Source organism: Vipera berus (genome assembly GCF_964194415.1).
Source record: "Vipera berus genome assembly, chromosome: W".
Lineage (NCBI taxonomy): Eukaryota > Metazoa > Chordata > Lepidosauria > Squamata > Viperidae > Vipera > Vipera berus.
In genome coordinates this window covers 36,430,401-36,457,543 of record NC_138210.1, presented here as the reverse complement: position 1 = coordinate 36,457,543, position 27,143 = coordinate 36,430,401, and the positions used below count along the sequence as shown (strand labels likewise).

The 27,143-nt window shown below is 44.5% G+C and overlaps 1 protein-coding gene across 1 annotated transcript; it reads left to right on the top strand.

The window, feature by feature from the left end:
* LOC308676072 (protein LSM12) lies at positions 1 to 26,823 on the top strand. Its single transcript, XM_081341783.1, has 5 exons — positions 1 to 293; positions 2,423 to 2,556; positions 16,545 to 16,654; positions 17,764 to 17,890; positions 26,183 to 26,823. The coding sequence occupies exons 1-5, from the start codon at positions 173 to 175 to the stop codon at positions 26,273 to 26,275; spliced, it is 585 nt and encodes a 194-aa protein (XP_081197909.1). The 5' UTR covers positions 1 to 172; the 3' UTR covers positions 26,276 to 26,823.
* Positions 26,824 to 27,143: the final 320 nt, after the last annotated feature.

The following is a 27,143-nucleotide window of genomic DNA, read 5'->3' as shown; positions in this document are numbered from 1 at the left end:
CCACTCGTCCTTTTTTTTGCCGCCTAGGCTGAAGGAACTAGGCGGCTAAATAGAGTCCAGTGCACCGGGATCCGTTTCGGCGCTCCCTTTCTTCGCGCATTCCCTTCTGCCACCTCGGCAAAGGTTGCAGAGGCGCAGCTGGGGAACGAAGGGGGCCTGGACCTGAAACAAAATGGCGGCTCCGGGCGAGTACTTCAGTGTGGGAAGTCAGGTGTCGTGCCGGACTTGCCAGGAGCAGCGGCTGCAAGGCGAGGTGGTGGCTTTTGATTACCCCAGCAAGATGTTGGCACTCAGTATCCTGACTGGAAGAAGAATAGGGCGAGGGGAGGCCGGCGCCGGGCCTACGAGAGGGCTGTATGGGAAGGGGGCACGTGAGCCTGCTCCTTCTTCGACAGCTAGAGGCAGCTTGAGGAGCTGTGACAGATTTGGAAAGGTTGGGGCTGTAGCTGGAGTGAGCTCTACGTCAAAGACTTAGGAAACCTATGACCGTGATTTTAGGGGAGGGGGGGCTAATTTTGAAAGAGAAGACTTCAGTGAAGTGCTGTCTGGGTATCATTTGAGCCAGGCAATTACTGTTTCAATATGGAATGGGGAATCTGGAGCAAGAGGTGAACCTGTACAGGTGTGTCCAACCTGCAGCCCATGGGACCCTTGCAGCCTTGGACAGCGAGTAATGCGGCCCCACAAGATAGTGTTAGGTTTTAATGTATATGTATGTCTAGTCATGCCGGCCACATGACCACGGAGACGTCCTCGGACAAGCGCTGGCTCTTCGGCTTTGAAACGGAGATGAGCACCGGCCCCTAGAGTCGGAAACGACTAGCACACATGTGCGGGGGAACCTTTACCTTATATAATAAATTATATATTTTATATGCCAAAAGTTTGGACATGCCTGCTGTACAGGAAGGACAGTGAGGAAGAGCCATTCAGTTAGTTAAGGAAGGGAAAGTTGTGGGGAAATGGAGTGCTAATGGATGGATAAGATGTGAAAACTGAAGTCCAGAAAGTGCTTTCTGGCATTGTAATAAAAATGGGAGAAAAATTGGAGGATATGTTAAGAATAATATGTGGAGTAGGAGGAATGGAGACTGGTGCAGGGTTTTATTGAGAGTGAAGATTTAAGTTAAACCTGAGGAAGTTGGAGGCAGCCTTGATTGGTAGAAAAGCATCTGCGCTTGATATAACTCACAGAAAATGTGTAATACTTCTCAGCATTTGATGGATAGTAATCCAAATGTATGAATAATTGTCTTTGGAAAGCATTGTATGCAAGTCAATAAATTGTAAGTCTTCATTTGCTGTTTATGTAATTGCTTTTGATGTAGCTATTGAGTGTGTGTATGTGTAAATCCTTCCTGAGAGTATTTGGTTTGGGATTTACTGTTATGTGAACTGGAATGCAATTTGAATTGGAAGAAGATTTGTGGCAAAAGAAAGGTGCTTTTAGTCTTCAATAGTTTTCTCTTATAACTGCTATGGATCTTCACTGAGCACATTCAGGCACTCATGGCCTGGGCCCTAGTTCTTGAATTGGGGAAGAACGAGAGGTTGACTTTATGAGTGATAGGGAGAGGTTTTAATACACTATTTCAGTGTGATGTACAGTACGTTTATAGCAATTGAAAGGGAAGAAGCTAGGCTTGGGATAACATGTCCTAGCAATGCAGTGGTCTATCTGGCATCTTTCTTCACCTAAGGCACGGGTGTCAAACGTGCTATGTCATGTGATGTGTTGTGATGTATTGTGACTTTTTTTGCATAGCTGGGGTGGGCATGGCCTCCGTATGATGCAACCAGCCCACGGACCGGCAGTTTGACACCCCTGAAGGCAGGAAACATTTTTCTTGTTTATTAGAATGCCATAGTGTAATATCTACGGGTTTAGGGAGACATGAAAGGATAATTCCACACTTCCTCTGCCTTCCAAGTGCAGTTCATTTCAACCTGTATGGCTTTGGAAGGGTGAACTACTGTAAATAAATTCACGGAGGAAAAGGACTATCCATGGTGTTGCAGAGTAGCAGCACAAGACACTGTTGCATTGGTGTGGTAGGAGGCTGAAGAAGTAAATCTTTGATCTGATCCAGAAAGCTTTTTTATTTGATTACAATGAAATTAGTGTTGGGGTGATTTGACAGCAAAGTCCACAGAGATTTTGTGTGCTGTTACAGCAGTTTTACAGTGGAACTGATAGTTACTAAGAAAATGGTGGGGTGGGGGATTTGGTTTAGTTAGCACCTGTTGCTCAATATTTTAAGTGAACAAATCCTGTCCTGTTGACTTTGTTTACAACTATTCTCAGGAGGCAATCCTGATTATATTGAATGTACCATAAATATAAATTCTTCCTTCATAGAAGTGTATCATTTTCTGAGCTGCTATACAACCTTTGTATGTTTCCTTAATGTTTTTTCCCCAGAATGCCCTTCCTCAAGTGGTAAACCTAACCATGCAGATATCTTACTTATAAATTTACAGTATGTATCAGAAGTTAACATAATCAATGACCGTACAGAAACACCCCCACCTTTAGCTTCACTCAATGTTAGCAAGGTAAGAATCTTGTGAAGATGTTTTTTCAAGTCATTGAATATATTGAACCTACATTCAGAAGCTATTCACAGCATAAACTGTTTATTTCCACTTGGCTTTTAAATTGCATCTTGATGTTCTTAATCATGTTGTTTGAGTAGCAACACTAAATAGTTTTCAAGTTAATATTTTTTCTGGTAATTTACTTGTTGAATATTGCTTAATCCAGGAATTCTCAAATTCTAGTACTGCAGTTTTATAAAAGTATGAATAAAGTTGTGCATTCCTTCTCATGAATGGTTCAAATTATTTCATTTGGGTTGGCCAAGAAATAAATATGTTTCATATTTTCTTGACTTATCAGCAGTACTAGTCGACTTTGACTTTTCTCTTGCCACCCAACAAAAATATTTTCATTTTGAAAGGCTGGAAGTTTAAAATAACAGATAAAAATACTGAACTTTGCTCATGCGAGAATCACCCTAAAGGTTATGAATATGCTACTACATTGGAACTTATAAGCCAGCAGAAGATCACTTGCCAGTCACAGTAGTGAGGAATAGTTTAACCATCTTTCAAAATTCAAGGCAGGGTTGGCTGCCCATTCTTACTGTGCAAGCCAGCTGCAGGCTTAGCCAGGCAAATTGGGAGCAACGTTTGACAAAGCACATGTTTTGTGTTCACATGTCTAATCATCTTAAATTTAAATGTCTAGCTCTTGTCCTTTAAATTTCTCATTATCCTCAATTTGAAAATATAACCCATAATTTTCAAGCAACATAAATTATCATGTTGTTGTTAGTTGCGAAGTCGTGTCTGACCCATCGCGACCCTATGGACAATGTTCCTCCAGGCTTTCCTGTCCTCTACCATCTTCTGGAGTCCATTTAAGCTCACGCCTACTGCTTCAGTAACTCCATCCAGCCACCTCATTCTCTGTCGTCCCGTTCTTCTATTGCCCTCAATCTTTCCCAGCATTAGGCTCTTCTCCAGTGAGTCCTTCCTCCTCATTAGGTGGCCAAAGTATTTGAGTTTTAGCTTCAGGATCTGGCATTCTAAAGAGCAGTCAGGGTTGATCTCTAGGACTGACCGGTTTGATCGCCTTGCAGTCCAAGGGACTCGCAGGAGTCTTCTCCAGCACCAGAGTTCAAAGGCTTCAATTCTTTTGCGCTCAGCCTTTCTTATGGTCCAACTTTCACTGCCATACATTGCAACTGGGAAGACCATAGCCTTGACTATACGCACTTTTGTTGACAGGGTGATGTCTCTGCTTTTTAGTGTGCTGTCTAGATTTGCCATGGCTTTCCTCCCGAGGAGCAAGCGTCTTTTAATTTCTTGACTACAGTCCCCATCTGCAGTGATCTTGGAGCCCAGGAAAATAAAATCTGTCACTACCTCCATTTCTTCCCCATCTATTTGCCAGGAATTGAGAGGGCCGGATGCCATGATCTTGGTTTTCTTAATGTTTAGTTTCAACCCAACTTTTGCACACTCCTTCTTCACTCGCAACAAGAGACTCTTCAGTTCCTCTTCACTTTCTGCCATTAGAGTGGTATCATCTGCATATCTTAGGTTGTTGATATTTCTTCCAGCAATCTTAATTCCAACTTTTGATTCATCTAGCCCTGCCTTTCTCATGATGTGCTCTGCATATAAGTTAAATAGGCAAGGCGACAGTATACAGCCTTGCCGGACTCCTTTCCCAATTTTGAACCAATCAGTGGTTCCGTGTCCAGTTCTCACTGTTGCTTCTTGGCCCGCATATAGGTTTCTCAAGAGACAAATAAGATGTTCTGGTACTCCCATCTCTTTAAGGACTTGCCACAGTTTGTTATGATCCACACAATCAAAGGCTTTAGCATAGTCAATGAAGCAGAAGTAGATGTTTTTCTGGAACTCTCTAGCTTTCTCCATGATCCAGCGTATGTTGGCAATTTGATCTCTAGTTCCTCTGCCTCTTCGAAATCCTGCCTGTACTTCTGGTAGTTCTCGATCCACATACTGCTGGAGTCTAGCTTGTAGGATTTTAAGCATAACTTTACTAGCATGAGAAATGAGTGCAATGGTGTGATAGTTTGAACATTCTTTGGCACTGCCTTTCTTTGGAATTGGAATGTAAACTGATCTTTTCCAATCCTGTGGCCACTGTTGAGTTTTCCAAATTTGCTGGCAAATTGAGTGTAGCACTTTTACTGCATCATCTTTTAAGATTTTGAATAGCTCAGCTGGAATACTGTCACCTCCACTAGCTTTGTTGTTGCTCAGCTTTTCTAAGGCCCACTTCACTTCACATTCTAGGATGTCTGGCTCGAGGTCAGTGACCACCTCATTGTGATTATCAGGGACGTTAAGCTCATTCTTGTATAGTTCTTCTGTGTAATTTTGCCATCTTTTCTTAATCTCTTCTGCCTCTGTTAGGTCCCTGCCATTTTGGTCCTTTATCATGCCCATTTTTGCATTGAACGTTCCCTTCATCTCTCCAATTTTCTTGAAAAGATCTCTGGTCCTCCCTATTCTATTGTTTTCTTCTATTTCTTTGCACTGTTCATTTAAAAAGGCATTCTTATCTCTTCTAGCTATTCTCTGGAATTCTGCATTCAATTGGGCGTATCTTTCTTTTTCTCCCTTGCCTTTCGCTTCCCTCCTTTTTTCAGCTATTTGCAAAGCTTCCTCAGACAGCCATTTTGCTTTCTTGCATTTCTTTTTCTTTGGGATGGTTTTGGTTGCTACCTGTTGTACAATGTTGCGAACCTCTGTCCATAGTTCTTCAGGCACCCTGTCTATCAGATCTAATTCCTTAAATCTATTTGTCACCTCTACTGTATATTCAACAGGGATATGATTTAATTCATACCTGAGTGGCCTAGTGCTTTTCCCTACTTTCTTCAGTTTAAGCCTAAATTTTGCAACAAGAAGCTCATGGTCTGAGCCACAGTCAGCTCCTTGTCTTGTTTTTACTGACTGTATAGAGCTTCTCCATCTTTGGCTGCAGAGCATATAGTCAATCTGATTTCTGTGTTGACCGTCTGGTGATGTCCATGTGTAGAGCCGTCTCTTGGGTTGTTGGAAAAGAGTGTTTGCTATAACCATCGTATTCTCTTGACAAAATTCTATCAGCCTGTGCCCTGCTTCATTTTGTACTCCAAGGCCAAACTTGCCTGTTATTCCGGTTATCTTTTGGCTTCCTACTTTAGCATTCCAATCCCCCATGATGATAAGGACATCATTTTTTGGTGTTAGTTCTATAAGGTGCTGTAGGGCTTCATAGAACCGGTCAATTTCATCCTCTTCAGCACCGGTGGTTAGGGCATAGACTTGGACTACTGTGATATTGAATGGTTTGCCTTGGATTCGAACTGAGATCATTCTGTCATTTTGAGGATTGTATCCCAGTATTGCTTTTCCTACTCTTTTATTGACTATGAAGGCTACTCCATTTCTTCTGAGGGATTCTTGCCCGCAGTAGTATACCTGATGGTCATCTGAATTAAATTCACCCATTCCTGTCCATTTTAGTTCGCTGATACCTAAGATGTCGATGTTCAGTCTTGTCATCTCTTGTTTGACCACGTCCAGCTTTCCTTGATTCATGGATCTTACATTCCAGGTTCCTATGGAGAAAAAAACTTTACAGCATCGGACTTTCCTTTCACCACCAGACACATCCACAGCTGAGCGTCCTTTCGGCTTTGGCCCACTCGCTTCATTCTTTCTGGCGCTACTAGTACTAGCCCTCTGCTCTTCCTCAGTAGCATATTGGACGCCTTCCGACCTGAGGGGCTCATCTTCCAGCGTCATATCGTTTTGCCTTTTGGTACTGTCCATAGGGTTTTCATGGCAAAGATACTATCATGGCAAAGATGCTATCATAGCCATTGCTTTAATATATTCATAATCTTGAGAGTAGTTTATTGTTCAACTATATCTCATTTCCCTGATGTATTTTAATTGGACAAAGCAGCTTTCCCTCAGTGTTATATATGATTATAGACTATAGTGGACAGGATGGGAGAATGCTAGATTCAAGAAAGCTGGCTTACCCTCTTGTTTATCACTGGAATGAGGTTGTCCCTATTAAGGCAGTGGGTCAGCTGTTTATATGTTTTTCCCCCCTTTTTACCTAAAAGCCTGTCTCCAGGTTACTGATTTTAAGGCTCTTACTTTAGGCATAGAGAGTCTAACTTTTGCTTGCTTGGATTTGGGATTTATTACATAGATGTACGCATTTTGTAGGAATAATGAGTGTGAGAAATCAAATGTTCAGAAGTTCCTCATTTTCTACGTTACATGTGAGATTTGGAAAACTGAATAATACACATTTCAATGTACAGTACTGAGTTGGCAATAAATTCACAGCTTTTCTGGAGGAATATTTAAACTAAACAACAGGGACAGTGAGTTAATTGATACAGAACATCACTGTCCCCGGCAATCTAAGAAAATAGGGGAAGTCAGGCACCACACAAGTTATGTAACAAGTAAACAAAGGACTCAAATGTCTGTACACCAATGCGCAGAGTATGAACAGTAAGCAGGGTGAACTAGAAATTCAGGTAAATGAGGGCGGATATGGTATTGTTGCCATTATGGAAACATGGTGGGAAGAAACCCACAAATGGAACACACAGCTAGAGGGATTTAAACTATTTAAAAGAAACGGACTAAACAAAAGAGGTGGAGTTGCTCTATATATAAGAAATAACTTTATCTCTACAGAAATAGAGCACAATAATGATGAAAACTGTAAACTTCAAAGCATTTGGGTCAATATAAAAAGGGGGGAAAATGACATTGCCATAGGTGTATACTATAGGCTGCCCAACCAAGCAGAGGAAATAGATGAACTTTTTGCTAGTCAGCTAACTAAGGTATGTAGGAAGCACATCACAATAGTAATGGGGGACTTTACCCTGATACCAACTGGGAGACAAGCTCTGCACCAAGTGGAAGATCAAACAGATTCCCGACAAACCTAGCAGACAACTTTCTCTCCCAAAAAGTAGAGAAGGGAACTAGGGGATTGGCCATATTGGATTTAATTCTCACTAACAGAGATGAAATGATAGAAAGTGTCAAAGCCACAGGAACCTTGGGAGGAAGTGATCATGCAATATTGGAATTCAACATTCTGGAAGCACAAGCAATAGAACACAGCCAAACTAGAGTCTTGGACTTTAAAAGAGCTAATTTCAATAAATTTAGAGAGACCTTGGGAAGAATTCCATGGATGAGAATCCTAAAGGGGAAAAAAACTCAAGAAGCTTGCGGATTTTTGAAAAGTGAGATAATAAAGGCTCAGTCTAGCACACAGGTCTGCAACCCGCGGCTCCGGAGCCGCATGCGGCTCTTTCAGCCGTCTCCTGTGGCTCCCAGTCCTCTGCCATGTGCAGTCCAAAAAAAAAAGTGGGACTAAAAAAGTTCAACCAATCAATTCAAATATGCAGGGTAGGTGCATATCTCGCCTTGGCTCCACTGTTCAGTCAAACCCTGTTCTGCGCATGCACACATGTACGCACATGCGCACACATTTTTTGCGGCTCCCAGTTTTTCCTTTTGTGAGGGAACCGGTTCTGAGTGGCTCTTTCACTGTTTCAGGTTGCTGATCCCTGGTCTAGCACAATACCAACAAAGAAGAAAAATAACAGCTCTCAAAAGAAACCAGCATGGCTGCATAAAGAACTCTCTGATAAATTGAAAGATAAAAAGGACAAGTATAAGAAGTGGAAAGAGGGGCACATAACTAAGTCAGAATATCAGCAAATAGACCGTGCCTGCAAACATGAAGTGAGGGAAGCTAAGGCTCAAAATGAACTAAGGCTTGCGACCAAAGTAAAAAATAACAAAAAAGCTTCTTTCAACATGTAAAAAACAAGAAAAAAGTTAAGGAAATGATTGGTCCATTAGTGGGGGAAAGTGGCAAAAAGGTGACAAGCAACAGGGAGAAAGCAGAACTATTTAACTCGTTTTTTGCATCTGTCTTTACACAAAGGGAAAAAACAGTCCAACCTACCAAAACCAGTGCTATAAAAAACAGAATAGAAACGCAAGTTAAGATAGGCAACAAAATGGTAAGTGAGCACCTGTCCAGCCTAGACGAGTTCAAATCATCAGGACCAGATGGATTACACCCCAAAGTTCTCAAGGAACTAGCAGACGTGATCTCAGAACCACTGAACTATATTTTTCAAAGATCCTGGAGCACTGGGCAACTACCAGAGGACTGGAAGAGAGTTGATGTAGTTCCCATCTTCAAAAAAGGGGGAAAATTGATCCAGGAAACTACAGAACTATCAGCCTGACCTCAATACCTGGGAAGATTCTGGAAAAGATAATCAAACAGCAAATCGGCGACACTTTGATGCAAACAAAGTCATCACTAAAAGTCAACATGGGTTTGTCAAAAATAGATCAAGCCAGACAAATCTTATTGCATTCTTTGACCAAGTGACAAAATTAGTGGATCAGAGGAATGCTGTAGATATACAGGTGAAACTTGAAAAATTAGAATATCGTGCAAAAGTTCATTTATTTCAGTAATGCAACTTAAAAGGGGAAACTGATATATGAGATAGACTCATTACATGCAAAGCAAGATAGTTCAAGCCGTGATTTGTCATAATTGTGATGATTATGGCTTACAGCTCATGAAAACCCCAAATCCACAATCTCAGAAAATTAGAATATTACATGCAATCAATAAAACAAGGAGTGTACATAGAACAATATCGCACCTCTGAAAAGTATAAGCATGCATATGTACTCAGTACTTGGTTTGGGCCCCTTTTGCAGCAATTACTGCCTCAATGCGGCGTGGCATGGAAGCTATCAGCCTGTGGCACTGCTGATGTGTTATGGAAGAACAGGTTGCTTCAATAGCGGCCTTCAGCTCTTCTGCATTGTTCGGTCTCATGTCTCTCATCTTTCTCTTGGCAATGCCCCATAGATTCTCTATGGGGTTCAGGTCAGGCGGGTTTGCTGGCCAATCACCACACACATTTGGGGAGCCGTGGGATTACTGTGCTTGATTGGCCAGCAAACCCGCCTGACCTGAACCCCATAGAGAGCCATAGACATGGCTCCCCAAATCAGCACAGACTGTGGAAACTTCACACTGGACTTCAAGCATCTTGCAGTGTGTGCCTCTCCATTCTTCCTCCAGACTCTGGGTCCTTGGTTTCCAAATGAGATGCAAAAGTTGCTCTCATCAGAAAAGAGGACTTTGGACCACTGAGCAACAGACCAGGTCTGTTTTTCTTTAGCCCAGGTAAGACGCTTCTGGCGTTGTTTGTTGTTCAGGAGCGGCTTGACAAGAGGAATACGACATTTGAAGCCCATGTCCAGGATCCGTCTGTGTGTGGTGGCTCTTGATGCACTGACTCCAGCCTCAGTGCACTCCTTGTGAAAGTCCCCAACACTTTTGAATGGCCTTTTCCTGACAATCCTCTCCAGGCTGCGGTCATCCCTGCTGCTTGTGCACCTTTTTCTTCCACACTTTTCCCTTCCACATAACTTTCTATTAATGTGCTTTGATACAGCACTTTGGGAACATCCAACCTCTTTTGCAATTACCTTTTCAGGCTTTCCCTCCTTATGGAGGGTGTCAATGATGGTTTTCTGCACAACTGTCAGGTCAGCAGTCTTCCCCATGATTGTGATTCCTACTGAACCAGACTGAGAGACCATTTAAAGGCTCAGGAACCCTTTGCAGGTGTTATGGCTTCATTAGCTGATTAGAGTGGGACACTTTGAGCCTAGAATATTGCACCTTTTCACAATATTCTAACTTTCTGAGATTGTGGATTTGGGGTTTTCATGAGCTGTACGCCATAATCATCACAATTATGAGAAATCACGGCTTGAACTATCTTGCTTTGCATGTAATGAGTCTATCTCATATATTAGTTTCCCCTTTTAAGTTGCATTACTGAAATAAATGAACTTTTGCACGATATTCTGATTTTTCGAGTTTCACCTGTAATTTACTTGGACTTCAGTAAGGCATTTGATAAAGTAGATCACAACCTACTACTTGATAAGATAGAAAAATGTGGGTTAGATAGCATCACCACCAGATGGATTTGTAGCTGGCTGAGAGGCTGTACTTGGCGTGTGGTCCTCAATGGAACTGCATCTACATGGAAGGAAGTGTGTAGTGGGGGTTCCCCAGGGCTCTGTTCTGGTACCAGTGCTCTTCAACATCTTCAACGATTTGGATGAGGGGATAGATGGGGAACTGATCAAATTTGCAGATGACAGCAAGCTGGCAGGAATAGCCAATACTCTAGAAGATAGACTTAAAATACAGGAGGATCTGGACAGACTCGAACACTGGGCGCTATCTTACAAAATGAAATTCAATGGTGAAAAAAGTAAGGTTCTACATTTAGGCAGGCAAAATCAAATGCACAGGTATAGTATGGGTGGTACCTTGCTCAGTAGTAGTAACTGAGAGGGATCTCGGAGTCCTAGTAGACAATCACTTCAATATGAACCAGCAGTGTGCTGCAGCTGCCAAAAAAGCCAACATAGTGCTAGGCTGCATTATCAGAGGGATAGAATCAAGATCACATGAAGTACTAATACCACTTTACAATGCCTTGGTAAGGCCACACTTGGAATACTGCATCCAGTTTTGGTCACCACGATGTAAAAAAGATGTTGAGACTCTAGAAAGGGTACAGAGAAGAGCAACAAAGATGATTGAGGGACTGGAGGCTAAAACATAGGTAATGGTTGCTGGAATTGGGTATGTGTAGTTTAACGAAGAGAAGGGTGAGGGGTGACATGATAGCATTGTTCCAATATCTCGGGCTGCCACAAAGAAGAGGGAGTCAAGCTATTCTCCAAAGCACCTGAAAGCAGGACAAGAAGCAATGGATGGAAACTAGTCAAGGAGAGAAGCAACCTAGAACTAAGGAGAAACTTCCTGACAGTTAGAACAATTAACCAGTGGAACAACCTGCCTCCAGAAGTGGTGAATGCTCCAACACTGGAAGTTTTTAAGAAGAGACTGGACAGCCATTTGCCTGAAATGGTATAGGGTTTCCTGCCCGAGCAGGGGGTTGGACTAGATGACCTCCAAGGTCCTTTCCAACTACTACTACTACCTCCTCTTTTTCTTCTTCTTTTTCTTCTTTTTCTTCTTCTTCTTCTTCTTCTTCTTCTTCTTCTTCTTCTTCTTCTTCTTATTATTATTATTATTATTATTATTATTATTATTATTATTATTATTATTATTATTATTATTCAAGTAATCTGGCTTTGCATTGGACATGCAATGAATGGGTTGCAAGTGTACAGCAGTATTTACAAACATACCAAGTGCGTGTTGCATCTTGCAGAAATATTTACCTCTACAGTATAAGGTCAATGTCTGGTACCACTATACGGTACCACTGCCTTTCAGAGTTTCGGTTATTATGGTAGTGCAATTTTGCTAAATGGGTTTCTCTATAGAAATATAGATGTGAATGCTGCAAACATTGACATGTTTTTGCACTGACAATATAAGAGGCAGCTATTTATTTATTTATTTATTTATTTATTTATTTATTTATTTATTTATTTATTTATTTATACCGCCCTTCTCCCGAAGGACTCAGGGCGGTGTACAGGGCAATAAATATAAAAAAGCGGAATACAAAAGTTAAAAAAACGATTAAATATTTAGCCCAGTTTAAAACAGTATTAAAACATATTAAAACCCCTACCCTAACCCATCAGACCAGGTCAGACTGCTCGAATAGATATGTTTTTAAGTCGCGCTGGAAGGAGCGAAGGTCGGGGGCCGTCCGGAGCTCAACCGGCAAGCGGTTCCATAGGTCTGGCGCGCCCACAGAGAACGCTCTCCCCCTGGGGGCCACCAATCGGCATTCTTTGATCGGAGGCACCCTGAGGAGGCCCTCTCTGTGGGAGCGCACTGGACGGAGGGAGGTTGACGCCGGCCGCAGGTGTTGCCGTAGGTAATCCGGACCCATGCCATGTAGGGCTTTGTAAGTCATTACTAACACCTTGAATCTCACCCGGAGGGCAACCGGCAGCCAATGCAGCTCGCGGAGCAAAGGTGTAGCATGGGAGTATCGGGAAACCCCCAGCACAACTCGCGCGGCTGCATTTTGCACCAGTTGGAGCCTCCGAGTGGACTTCAAGGGCAGCCCCATGTAGAGAGCATTACAGTAGTCTAGACGAGAAGTCACGAGCGCATGAGTGACTGTACGCAAGGCATCCCGGTCTAGATAGGGTCGCAACTGGCGCACCAGGCGAACCTGGGCAAAGGCCCCCCTAGTCACAGCTCCGATATGCTCTTCTAAAGAGAGCTGTGAATCTAGAAGGACCCCCAAGTTGCGCGCCCTATCTACGGGGGGTAATAGCTCACCCCCCATGGCCAAAGATGGAATAATCGGAATTTCCCGGGATGCCGGCACGAACAACCACTCAGTCTTGTCAGGGTTGAGTCGAAGCCTGTTCCTCCCCATCCAGACCCGGACCGCCTCCAGGCAGCGGGACATCACGTCGAGGGCATCACTGGGGTGGTTTGGGGTCGAAATAAAAAGCTGGGTATCATCAGCATATTGATGATACCCAACTCCAAACCCACGAATGATCTCACCCAGCGGCTTCATATAGATGTTGAACAGGAGAGGCGAGAGAACCGATCCCTGAGGAACTCCACAAATGAGAGGTCTCAAGGTCGATCTCTGCCCTCCTGCCAACACCGACGGCGAGCGTCCCAGAAGGTAGGAGGAGAACCACTGGAGAACTGTGCCTCCCACTCCTAACCCCCTGAGACGTCGCAGCAGGATACCATGGTCGATGGTATCAAAAGCCGCTGAGAGGTCTAAAAGGACTAGGACAGAGGAGTAGCCCCTGTCCCGAACCCGCCAGAGATCATTCACCAGCGCGACCAATGCCGTCTCCGTGCTGTACCCGGGCCTGAAACCCGATTGGTACGGGTCTAGATAATCAGCTTCATCCAAGAACAAAGGGAGCTGTTGTGCCACCACGCTCTCAACAACCTTCGCCAGAAAGCGAAGGTTGGAGACCGGACGAAAGTTGTTCAATATTGCTGGGTCCAAGGCAGGCTTCTTGAGGAGGGGTCTCACCACCGCCTCCTTCAAGGCGGCGGGAAAGCTACCCTTACTCAAAGAGGCAGTAATCACTGCCTGGAGCCAGCCTCGTGTCCCATCCCGGGCCGCATAAGTTAGCCAGGAGGGACACGGGTCCAACAAACACGTGGTGGAGCTCAGCTTCCCCATGATCTTGTCCACTTCTTCAGGAGTCACAGGGTCGAACTCTTCCCAGATTACATCGACAAGGCTGCCCGTATCCTCATCGTCAGACTCTGCCCAGTCGGAGTCCAGACCGGTCCGGATCCGAGCAAGGTGCCTTTTGAAGTATGGATACTTCAAAAACTCCCCGCAAATTGTCCCCAAAGCAAGTGTGATGGGCACAGTACTTTAACCTTTTTAATTTTACTCTAAAGTACATACCAGGAAGAAAAAACTTCCTAGCTGATGCGCTATCCTGATTGCCACAGTACAAAAGTGAATGCAAAGAGGTCTACGAGGCAATTATCCCCAGTTCACAACCTACGGCACAACTCACACCTCGCAAAAACCCAAATCCTGATGACCTGGGAGCGAAGAAGATAAAATGAGAGCTCCTCACCGATCAATGGCTCAAAGATAATCAAACCTCCCTAACATGCAGGGATGGTTTGGCATACAAAGGGGGGAAATTGTATCTACCTGAAGCCCTCCGTCTCAATGCTCTCAAACACAGCCATGATGTAAAAGAGGCTGGACACTTCGGATATTTAAAAACTACACCTCATCCCCCGGCAATTTTGGTGGCCAGGGCTAAAACAAGATGTAGAAAACTATGTCATGAGTTGTACCGTATGTGCCACCATGAAAAGAATTCCAGGGAAAACCCCTGGGTTACTGCAGTCGGTGGCAGACCCTTCTCTACCTTGGGAAGAAATAGCTATGGACTTTATTGTAGACCTACCCAAAAGTAGAGGAAATATTGTCATCTGGACTGTGATAGATCTGTTTTCAAAACAGGTTCATTTTATCGCCTGTAAAGGACTCCCATCTGCACGACTGAGTAAATTGTTTCTGAAACATATCTACCGACTTGCATGGCACCCCTAAGCAAATAATTTCAGATAGAGGAGTGCAGTTCACAGCAAAAGTTTGGAGGAATTTCCTTAAATTAATTGGATCATCCCAAGGCTTATCATCTGCTTTTCATCCAGCTACCAATGGGGCTGGAGAATCCACTAACAAAATGGTGGAGCAATACCTCAGATGCTATGTTTCCTACCAACAGACAAACTGGACTGACCACCTCCCTTTTGCCGAGGTGGCCTACAATAATTCTGTTCACAGCAGCACTGGCTACACACCTTTCAGAGTAGCCACAGGGAAAGAGTTCAGCCCGTTGCCTGACTACCCTCAGGTGCCCTCCGCTTTCCAGACACTTGATCAATGGATGAGGGGGTGGGAAGAGGTTTGGAAAAACACAAAAATGGCGTTAAAAAAGACTTCTGAGACTTATAAAAAACAGGCTGATAAAAAGAGGGCTCCCCAAAGAACATTCCAAGTTGGGGAAAAGGTTTATCTGTCAACTAAATATTTACGCCTCAAATTACCCAGCAAGAAATTAGGACCGGAATTCTTGGGGCCTTTCCCCATTGTGAGAATCATCAACCCGGTCACAGAATTGAAACTCCCCAGACTTTGGGGAAAAATTCACCTGATTTTCCATTGTAGCTTACTGAAACCTTTTCGGGCCTCCACTTTAAGACCTTCCCCTAAGAAGGCACCCAGACCCCTCATAGTAGCGGGTCAGACCCACTATGAAGTGAAACGTATTCTTGACTCTAGAATCTTTAAGGGAAAATTGCAGTACTTAGTACAATGGAAGGGATACCCATTGTCTGAAGCCATTTGGGTGAAATCTAGTGATGTGAAAGCTGACAGACTTATCAAAAAGTTTTATGAGAAACACTCCCAACAAACCAAAAGCCAGCTCCTAACTTGTGTTTGTTTACATTACAGGATCTGTTCTTTTTGTAAGGGGGGGGCGGATGTCAATGCTGCAAACATTGACATGTTTTTGCATTGACAATATAAGAGACAGCCTGTTACTTTAACTGCTTCGCTTTGAATCCCTGGGGGGGGCACATCAACCGGATGTTTTGAGAAGATAAGGAATAGCGCACTCTACAGAAAGGAAGTGAAACTTCATATGTAAAACTAATTGGATAATGTGATTTATGATGTGTAATTAAGGTTGGGAATTGTGTATGATACGATGGGCTTAGGAGAGGAGATTTCAGATTCTGGCATCCATCCATGAGTGCTGATGTTTCGTTTCATGATTATAGACTTTAAGATAAAACAATGCTTGAATGTTGTTTGAACTGTCTCATTAATCGGAACCATGACATCAGCTCTCTTGTATGCCTGTTGGGACTATATTCCCAATTAAGTGGCTTCTTCATCTGTCAGTCTTTATTAGCACTTGTTAATTGAGTGAAAAAACATGGATGCTTGTTGGTGTTGTTCAGTAGCCACAGTTTAGTTATTGCCAAAGAAATAAATGGAATTATTTATGGAAAACTACAGTCCCAAATCTGTTTCCTACAAATAAAGCTGTATGTGGAGCATTTTCTACATTTCTTCTAGACTCAAACATGGCAACTTTATGATGGGTGGAGTTCGACTCCCAAAATTCCTGGCTTTGGCTATTAGGTTGGGTTATGTCACCTGTTCTTTGTTGTCCCTCACCTTTCCCCCTCCTCCCCTTTAAAAAGTACCTAATTGCTTCCATATTTTAAAATTTCCTTTGTTTTACATTGTTTGGAAAGTTTTTCATCTAGTTAAAGATCTTAACTTCATGAGATGGGATTTGTCTCATCTATATCATCCAGACTTTGTCTTCCTGCAAATCAAATTCCATTTGAAGATTAAGGTTACTGCATCTCTTATGCATCTTTATAGCTTGCAAACAAAGCACGGATGGAGAAGGAAGAAAAGCTGAGCCAGGCGTATGCAATTAGTGCTGGGGTCTCTTTGGAAGGACAGCAACTATTCCAGACTATACACAAGACGTAAGTAGCAGGAATTTTTACAGATATAATATACTAGGAGATAACTTTTGAGCAGAAATTGCTATGGAGTATGTTTATCCCTCCCAAACACTTTGATCCCAGCAAATGCAAGCAGATGTTAATTGGGTTTTTCTTTCAATTTGCTTGAAAACCAAGAGCTTGGAAGTAAATCTGCATTTTTTGCCCACTTTTTGTGATTGAAGTTGAATATGCTAGGTGGATTATTCTAAACCCAGATAATTTGAATTTTTATGGTGGCTATTTGGTAGAAAATAATATATGATTATTTGCTGGTGAACTTACGTTGGTGTGAATTTTGCTTCATGAAGACTTTACTTATTTTTATCACACAAACTTACTTTACACAAGTCCCCCCCCAAATCCCAGTGTATATTCCAATTATTTTTTGAGATGGAACAGTACTTCCAAAGGGTTTAAATTTATTCAATAATAAAAAACAATTATATTGAATCTAATACATTGTGAAAGTTGCAGAGCTGCTCATTAAAAGAATCAGCTTATAGCTAAAATACCTGTTACACTCTTTTTCATTTATTACATGATTCTGATGTTAAATCTGTTTTTTACAAGTCTAAACTGTGCAACAACATTTAAATATCATGCTAAGCCATTATGTGGTTTGTTTGATTTTGATTTATCACTATGTGTGAAGTAAGTCCTTTTTATGATTTAGGTCTGCAAATACATTATGTACAAATTTAATCAAATTTCATTGACAAAACCATAATTTAACATGATATGTGAACCTAAGCTGTATATATCTACAATTAATAAAGTTCAGCATCTACAGATGCTTAGTTGATTAAAAAGATGTTAATCTTAATTGAAGGTTGTACACTGATAAAAATAAAAATTAACAGTGGCTTTTTTGTAAGATTATATATTTCAGAACACTCAGAGCAAATTCACAGTCATGAGAAACTAATATGGGAATGTTCAGGAGTAGGCATTACTACTTGGGCTAAAAAGGAAGTCATTGGACAGATGATCACAAGAACAAACAGCACTTTCCTGTTCCCTTTTTCCATTACAAATGGCCATGAATTTTCATTAGTGAAGCCAATCAAATTTCTCTGTCCTTCCTCCAGTATTAAAGATTGTAAATGGCAAGAGAAGAATATAGTCGTGATGGAAGAAGTTGTCATTGCCCCTCCATACCAAGTGGAAAACTGTAAAGGCAAAGAGGGGAGTGCCCTAAGTCATGTACGCAAAATAGTAAGTACTGTATACAATGGTCAGAGGGTTGTCAGGGAAAAGAGAAAATGGGGTTCAAAAAACAGCCGCACAAGCAAGCTTGACCTTGATCATACAGATTCAAAAGTGAATTTGAACTGAATTCACATATCTTGCTCAGCCATTATATGGTTTTGATTTTGGCATGTGTGTGAGCCCAGTCACCATAATTCATAAATACTGGCTTATACTTATTATATTCTGTGAACTCAAACAATTGTGGTTGATTCAGTAATAGTGCTTTAACAGACTATGATGATACAACGTATAATTGTAGGCTTCATATTGTCAAGCTCAGGCCCAGAGGCAAGACAGTGAGATCCAATCAAGTCCAATCCTTTATTTGCTTACACCTAATAGATTTTTGCCAAACTAAAGGTATAACTTTCTAAGCTACTAGATACATCTTGAGAGATTCTAGGTCCAGGATGTGATTCCCCTAAACCTCTTCCCCTCCCCACTTTTGCTCGCGACTGTGCAATTTCTTTATCTTGGTCTCCTTCTGGGAATGGTCTGAATTGGCAAATCCTCCTCCTCTTCTGATGCAGATGCACATTCCATCACACATGTGCCTCAAGCAGTAAAAATAGTCCTTGACTTATGATTGGTTGTTTAACAACAGTTTAGAGCAGGGGTGTCAAACTGCTGGCCCACAGACCGGACGCATCACAAGGAAACCGCGCCCACCCCATTGCCGGCAATGGAGAAAAAGCTCTGATACGTCGCGTGACGTCATGTGATGTCGCGAGTTTGACATGTCTGGTTTCGAGTTACAGTAGCGGTGGAAAGGGTGCTTTATAGCTTATAAAGCACTTCAGCTGTTGTAAATTGTCTCTCACACATCCTGGTGGTTACATGACTGCATTTTGGGCACTTGGCAACTGGCTCACATTTACAAATGGTTTTTTGCCACTTTCCGGCAAAAAACACCTATTCAGGAGAATGGATTCCAACTTATGATTACATGATTCGCTTAACAGCTGTACAATCACAAAGTCAGTTCTGGTCATGTGGGTGCCTAGACGTGTGACTGTTGCAACTTACGACTGAAAATCCAGTCCCAATTCTGGTCATAAGTTGAAGACTATCCCAAAGGTGCTTTTTCACAAGGCAACTGGACTTGTTTTTCTTTGAAGACCTTTCGCTTCTCATCCAAGAATGACATACATTGCAGGAATATCAGAAAAGCTCAAGAGGATCTTCAGCCAACACAACATATGGGAGCAACTATGGGAGCAACTATGGGAGCAACTGGAGTCACCAGCCGTTACTAGACAGCGATTCACCATCTTGACCTGGCTAGCCCCTCTGCCCTGGTTACATATCTACCCGCTTACCAACTTTCTGCCTGCCTCCCTTTCCCCTTTCCCCTTTGGACTTGGACGGACCTGGGTACAAGCCACAGTGGGAGAGTGGCTTGGGTTTACATCTGCAGCCCATAGAGGTGGGAGCTCTATGGGGTATGCCCTACCCAGGGTGCATATCTTGGACCACCCCCGGGAACAGAGTTGCAACCCGTCGTGAGAGGACGGGGGGTGGCCTGTTTCTGGGGGCACCCAACTGAGTGGCAGTGAAGTTGGGTGATGGTCCAGATACTCACTTCCTATGTCTCGATCCTCCTATCGAACTTATCAATTATGGGACCGCCTTTCCTGGACTCTCCTGGACTTGTATGTATCGATACACTAGCACGGACTTGTTCGCCCTCAGGGGTGCCCCCCTCTCCTGGGTGCGACCCGCCTTTTTTACCACCTCCAATCTCGATGAAGGGCCCGATTACTGGGACCCTGAGAGATGGCTGGGCAGGGGCAGGGGCCTTCAATATAAATTTAATAGGAGGCCCCTGGTTAACTTTTTAGTAAAAATTTTTATGGGGTTAGGGAGAGGGGCGGGAGTGGGTGGTGGTTGTTTGGCTATGGGGGGTGGTCAATCAACCGTGGCTCAGGCCAGGCCTGGGTCTGATCGCGTGGGGGGAGAGCGGGGTGTGGTTGCCTCCGGGGCTCGGGAGCGGGTCGTGGGACTACCGATTCCCACGACGTTGGGGAATGGCAGCAGGTGCATGAACAGAGGGCCGTATCGTTACCGGGGGGGTCGTCTCCGCTACTTACAAGTGGTGAGGCGCTCCGACCCTCTGTTTCTTCCCCGAGGTCCCGGGAGCAAGGATGCGCAGCCTCCTGAGGTCCGGCTGGTGTACCTGAATGCCAGGTCCGTGGTTAATAAAGCTCCCCTTGTTCGGGATTTAGTTGAGGGTGAGCATGCGGACCTGGCTTGCAACACGGAGACTTGGTTGGGCCCAGAGGGTGGGGTCCCTTTGGTCGATCTCTGCCCACCAGGTTTCCGGGTGCTACACCGGCCCCGGGCTCAAGGTAGGGGCGGGGGAGTGGCGGTAGCTATCAGGGAGACCTTATGTCCGCGGGAGACCACCGTTCCTCAGATAGTCGGGTGTGAGTCTCTCTTTTTGAGATTTGGTCCGAGGGCGCAGTTGGGCTTGCTGCTGGTGTACTTTTCGCCTAGACGCACAGCGGCAGCCCTGCCTGAGCTACTCGATGTCCTCTCTGGGTTGGTGATTGAGTTCCCCAAACTCATAGTTTTGGGTGACTTCAATCTACCATCCCTAGGAGGTTCATCTGAGTTAGCTCGGGAGTTCATGGCTTCCATGATGGCCATGGACCTGACGCAAGTAATTTCTGAACCAACTCATGAGGGAGGCCACACCCTTGACCTGGTTTTCTTATCTGGACGGTGGTTTGATGATCTTGGTGGGGGCTCTCCATTTATTATGCCCCTGTCATGGACCGATCATTACCTCCTGCGGCTGGTCTTCCGTCTTGCCACCCCCCGCCGTGGGGGGACGGAGCCAACTAGATGGTACCGCCCCAGGCGCTTAATGGATCCTGACAGGTTCCAGGCAGCGCTGGGGTCCCCACCTGCCTCCGTTGCTCACAACTCGGCGGATGCCCTAGTGGAAGCCTGGGAAAGGGCGGCCACTGAGGCACTTGACCGAGTTGTACCCTTGTGGCCCCTGACCCGGTGCAGATCCCAACGAGCTCCATGGTTCTCTGCGGAGCTCCGGGAGATGAAGCGTCGGAAACGGGGCCTAGAGAGCTGTTGGAGGTCCAGCCGATCCGAATCCGACCGGTTGAGACTAAGAACCTATATTAGGTCTTATCTCGCAGCGATGAGGGCGGCGAGGTGTAATTACTTCTCTGCCCTCATCGCGTCCGCAGATAATCGCCCGGCCGCCCTGTTTAGGGTGACCCGCTCCCTCAATCAGGAGGTGAGGGAGGAACCCTTGCAGGGTCGTGCCGAGGAGTTTGGTCAACATCTGTTGGATAAAATCGCTCGGATTCGGACCGGTCTGGACTCCAACTGCGCAGAGTCCGACGATCAGGACACGGGCGGTCTTGTCGATGTTATCTGGGAGGAGTTTGATTCTGTGACCCCTGAGGAAGTGGACAGGATTATGGGGAGGTTGAGCTCCACCACATGTTTATTGGACCCGTGCCCTTCTTGGCTGGTCTATGCAGCTCGGGAGAGGACACGAGGCTGGTTCCAGGCAATTATATCTGCTTCTTTGAGTGAGGGTAATTTCCCCGCCGTCTTGAAGGAGGCGGTGGTGAGACCTCTCCTCAACAAGCCTGCCCTGGACCCAGCTGTGTTGAATAACTTTCGTCCGGTCTCCAACCTTCGCTTTCTTGTGAAGTTTGTTGAGAGTGTGGTGGCGCATCAGCTCCCCCTGGTTCTGGATGAAGCGGATTATCTAGACCCGTCCCAATCGGGCTTCAGGCCCGGGTACAGCACGGAGACGGCATTGGTCGCTCTGGTGAATGATCTCTGGAGGGCCCGGGACAGAGGACATTCCTCTGTCCTAGTCCTATTAGACCTCTCGGCGGCTTTCGATACCATCGACCATGGTATCCTGCTGCGGCGTCTCAGGGGATTGGGAGTGGGAGGCACAGTTCTTCAGTGGTTCTCCTCCTATCTCCTGGGACGCTCGCAGTCGGTGTTGGCAGGAGGGCAGAGGTCGACCCCAAGGGCTCTCGTTTGTGGAGTTCCTCAGGGGTCGGTCCTCTCGCCTCTCCTGTTCAACATCTACATGAAACCGCTGGGTGAGATCATTCGTGGTTTTGGAGTTGGGTATCATCAGTACGCCGATGATACCCAGCTTTTCATTTCGACCCCAAACCACCCCAGTGATGCCCTCGATGTGATGTCCCGTTGCCTGGAGGCGGTTCGGGTCTGGATGGGGAGGAACAGACTTCAGCTCAACCCTGACAAAACTGAGTGGCTGTGCATTCCGGCATCCCGGGACATTCAAAATATTCCACCTCTTTCTATGGGGGGTGAGTTTTTACCCCCCGTGGATAGGGCTCGCAACTTGGGAGTCCTCCTAGATTCATGGCTTACCCTGGAAGACCATATAGTAGCCGTGACTAGGGGGGCTTTCGCCCAGGTTCGCCTGGTGTGCCAGTTGCGGCCCTATCTGGACCGCGATGCCCTGTGTACGGTCACTCATGCGCTCGTGACCTCTCGCCTGGACTACTGCAATGCTCTTTACATGGGGCTCCCCTTGAAGACCACTCGGAGGCTCCAACTGGTACAGAATGCGGCCGCGAGAGTTGTCTTGGGAGTTTCCCGGTACTCCCATGTTACACCTTTGCTCCGCGAGCTGCATTGGTTACCAGTTGTCTTCCGGGTGAGATTCAAGGTTTTGGTTATGGTCTTTAAGTCCTTACATGGCATGGGTCCGGAGTACCTCGGGGACCACCTGCTGCCGGCGTCAACTTCCCTCCGCCCTGTGCGTTCCCACAGAGAGGGCCTCCTCAGGGTGCCTCCGGTCAGAGAATGTCGGCTGGTGGCCCCCAGGGGGAGGGCCTTCTCTGTGGGCACTCCGGCTTTATGGAACCAACTGCCGGTTGAGCTCCGGACGGCACCGGACCTTCGCTCCTTCTGGCGCGGTCTGAAGACCCATTTATTTGAACAAGCTGGCCTGGCCTGATGGGGGAATGTTAGCGTTTTTAATGGGTTTTTATACTGTTACTGTTTTATCTGGGCAATTATTTAATTCTCTTTTAATTTTTGTATTTTCTATTTATATATGCCCTGTTCACCGCCCTGAGTCCTTCGGGAGAAGGGCGGTATATAAATTTAATAAATGAAAATGAAATAAATGAAATATGTGCACACTTCAAACCCACAAATACACTAAGGCAGAAGCTTGTCCACCCCAAGGATAAAACACCCAGACACAAACTGAGCAACGTGGTATATGCAGTACAATGCAGTGAGCCATGTGCAGATCTGTACATTGGGGAAACAAAACAACCTCTTCATAAATGCATAGGAGAACAAACCCATCAGGACAAGCTTCAGCAGTCCATCTGCACTTAAAAGACAAAGGCCACTCTTTTGAAGACACCAAAGTCCACATTCTGGACAGAGAGGACCGCTGGTTTGAAAGAGGGGTCAAAGAGGCCATCTATGTCAAAACTGAACAGCCCTCTCAACAGAGGGGGAGGAGTATGACATCTATCTCCAGTCTACAACAGAGTCCTTTCAACAGTTCCAAGAAGGCTACACACCCATTTGCATTACTCAGGTGACCCTGATGACACAGATACAGGTGAAACTCGAAAAATTAGAATATCGTGCAAAAGTTCATTTATTTCAGTAATGCAACTTAAAAGGGGAAACTAATATATGAGATAGACTCATTACATGAAAGGCAAGATAGTTCAAGCCGTAATTTGTCATAATTGTGATGATTATGGCGTACAGCTCATGAAAACCCCAAATCCACAATCTCAGAAAATTAGAATATTGTGAAAAGGTGCAATATTCTAGGCTCAAAGTGTCCCACTCTAATCAGCTAATTAAGCCATAACACCTGCAAAGGGTTCCTGAGCCTTTAAATGGTCTCTCAGTCTGGTTCAGTAGGAATCACAATCATGGGGAAGACTGCTCACCTGACAGTTGTGCAGAAAACCATCATTGTCACCCTCCATAAGGAGGGAAAGCCTCAAAAGGTAATTGCAAAAGAGGTTGGATGTTCCCAAAGTGCTGTATCAAAGCACATTAATAGAAAGTTATGTGGAAGGGAAAGGTGTGGAAGAAAAAGGTGCACAAGCAGCAGGGATGACCGCAGCCTGGAGAGGATTGTCAGGAAAAGGCCATTCAAAAGTGTTGGGGACTTTCACAAGGAGTGCACTGAGGCTGGAGTTAGTGCATCAGGAGCCACCACACACAGATGGATCCTGGACATGGGCTTCAAATGTCATATTCCTCTTGTCAAGCCGCTCCTAAACAACAAACAACGTCAGAAGCGTCTTACCTGGGCTAAAGAAAAACAGACCTGGTCTGTTGCTCAGTGGTCCAAAGTCTTCTTTTCTGATGAGAGCAACCTTTGCATCTCATTTGGTAACCAAGGACCCAGAGTCTGGAGGAAGAATGGAGAGGCACACACTGCAAGATGCTTGAAGTCCAGTGTGAAGTTTCCACAGTCTGTGTTGATTTGGGGAGCCATGTCATCTGCTGGTGTTGGTCCACTGTGCTTCATTAAGTCCAGGGTCAACACAGCCGTCTACCAGGAGATTTTGGAGCACTTCATGCTTCCTTCCACAGACGAGCTTTATGGGGATGCTGACTTCATTTTCCAGCAGGACTTGGCACCTGCCCACACTGCCAAAAGTACCAAAACCTGGTTCAGTGACCGTGGGATTACTGTGCTTGATTGGCCAGCAAACTTGCCTGACCTGAACTCCATAGAGAATCTATGGGGCATTGCCAAGAGAAAGATGAGAGACATGAGACCGAACAATGCAGAAGAGCTGAAGGCCGTTATTGAAGCATCCTGGTCTTCCATAACACCTCAGCAGTGCCACAGGCTGATAGCTTCCATGCCAGGCCGCATTGAGGCAGTAATTGCTGCAAAAGGGGCCCAAACCAAGTACTGAGTACATATGCATGCTTATACTTTTCAGAGGTCTGATATTGTTCTATGTGCACTCCTTGTTTTATTGATTGCATGTAATATTCTAATTTTCTGAGATTGTGGATTTGAGGTTTTCATGAGCTGTACGCCATAATCATCACAATTATGACAAATCACGGCTTGAACTATCTTGCTTTGCATGTAATGAGTCTATCTCATATATCAGTTTCCCCTTTTAAGTTGCATTACTGAAATAAATGAACTTTTGCACGATATTCTAATTTTTCAAGTTTCACCTGTAAACCTCCAGGTGGCCTCAACAACTCTCTAAAAGAATACAAATGACCAGCTGTCTGCAAGGAGTATAAATCCTTCCATTCCCCACCATCCAGTCAGAACTGAAGAAGCTTCTTGGATGAGAAGTGAAACGTCTTCAAAGAAAAAGTCCAGTTGCCTTTTGAAAAAGGACCTTGGCATAACTATGACCTGGATGACTGAGAATCTCCATAGACAAGTTGAGGACAACTGTAACTTTTTTTTAAAGTAAATGTCTTCTCAAACAAGAGGCAAGTTTAAATACAGATGATTAAAGTGGTAGTTGTATTTGTAGTATAGAATGGAACTTCACAATTCTACAGTAGCAGAACTGTGAGAAATATCTGTGTGTTCTATTTAAAGTTTTATATAGAGATGTGTTTTGTATGTCAGATACAAAATCTTTTGGTATAATTTCAATATTTTTTAATATTTGTAGCGGAACACAAACGTTCTTATTAATTAAGGCAAATGCCTTATTTTTTCCTTTAGGTATTGTGTTTTCTTCCTTTAAAGCAGGGGTCCCCAACCCCTGGGCTGCAGCCCACTACTGGACCGTTGCCTATTTGGAACTCGGCTGTGGGAGTGGTGGGCTGGTGTGCATGTACGTGTAGGTCGACTTGTGTGAGTAGCGGGCTGGTGCGTGCACACAAACGTCTGCAGCTCAATTTGTGCAAGTTCAGCTGCATGCGTGTGTGTGCCAACCCACCAGTCACAAGTTGAGCTACACCCGCTGTTCATGCAAGTTGAGCTGTGTGTATGTGTATGTCAGACTGCTGCTTGTGTGGCCCAGTTCTTTCCCCCCACAGCTGCGCCACCAAGCCGCAATGGTTAGGGACAGCTGCTTTAAAGAAGAAAAAAATCTTGACTCCCTTTTACAGTTCATCAGTGACCCTCAATTTCAAACTGTGCTCTAAATCGTCATCTTGCATTCAATATTTCCAACCTCATCAACCACTACTTTTCATGAGCATAGCAACAGTCCCACTAAGACAAGTGCTAACTTCTTTGCCTCCTTCTTCAACCAGGTCGAGAAACATTTTAGAGATGTCGAAAGCCAAAAGGTGATGCAGCGTTCACAAGTCCAGCCAACACAGAAGGAAAGCGCCCTCTCATCCTGAGTTCCACCTGCCCTTCCTGTTTGCGACAGATTGCTCCTGTGGGGGTGGGAGGGTGAACATGCAGCAGCAGATGAGACTTCCTCAAAAGTGGGCAGGGAGGTTCCACTTCTGTGTTGTGGCTACCTTGTAATGATGGGACCCACATTTTCTGAATTTTAGACTTCAAAGACAAAAACAAAATAATAATGTAAAAACTCATTCATTACTTGACTAATGGGCTCTTTTTGCCCTCCAGGTTTCCCCCGAGATCAGTCAGCTGTCTTGTATTTGAGGTTTTTTTCCCTCCCAGATTTTTTCCCCTGCTTTACTGAAATAAATTCCATGCCACCCCTTTTTCTGCTGTATGCTAGGAGAATTCAGCTCCTTAGTTGTCCTATTAAAAAGAAAAAATAGAGAAAACAGAAAATAACGAACTGACTGTGGTGATGTAATTAGGCCTTGTCTATGACTGGCGATCTCATTTGGTTTTTGTTTGCACCGGGCGAGGCTTGAATTAGCCTTATTTTTCTTATCTTGAAATACATATATAATAAATATCTATCTCTATATTTATATCTCTATATATATATATGTGTGTGTGTGTGTGTGTGTGTGTGTGTGTGTACTTTAAATATTTTTCTGGTTGCAGTACTCAAAATTGGGATCATGGCAGAAAAAAATCTCTATGCTTGTTAACAAGCCTTCTGCAGTTGGCATTTTTAGTTTGGGCTTCAGTGGGTCAGAACCTATTGAAAATGTATACGTATGGTACAAGCTTCTCCCATTTGGTCTTTGCACTAAGTGCACTAAGTTTTACCTTGCACATTATGTTATATTGCCACAAATCTGTGTTCTACTAATACCACTGGATTAGAACTGCTAACCAACA

Excerpts from the sequence above, each read along its gene's own strand:
- LOC308676072 (XM_081341783.1), top strand. The coding sequence starts at position 173 with ATGGCGGCTCCGGGCGAGTACTTCAGTGTGGGAAGTCAGGTGTCGTGC. Across the intron at positions 2,557-16,544 it reads CTTCACTCAATGTTAGCAAG|CTTGCAAACAAAGCACGGAT; the intron begins GTAAGAATCTTG and ends GCATCTTTATAG. Across the intron at positions 17,891-26,182 it reads TAAGTCATGTACGCAAAATA|GTCGAGAAACATTTTAGAGA; the intron begins GTAAGTACTGTA and ends TTCTTCAACCAG.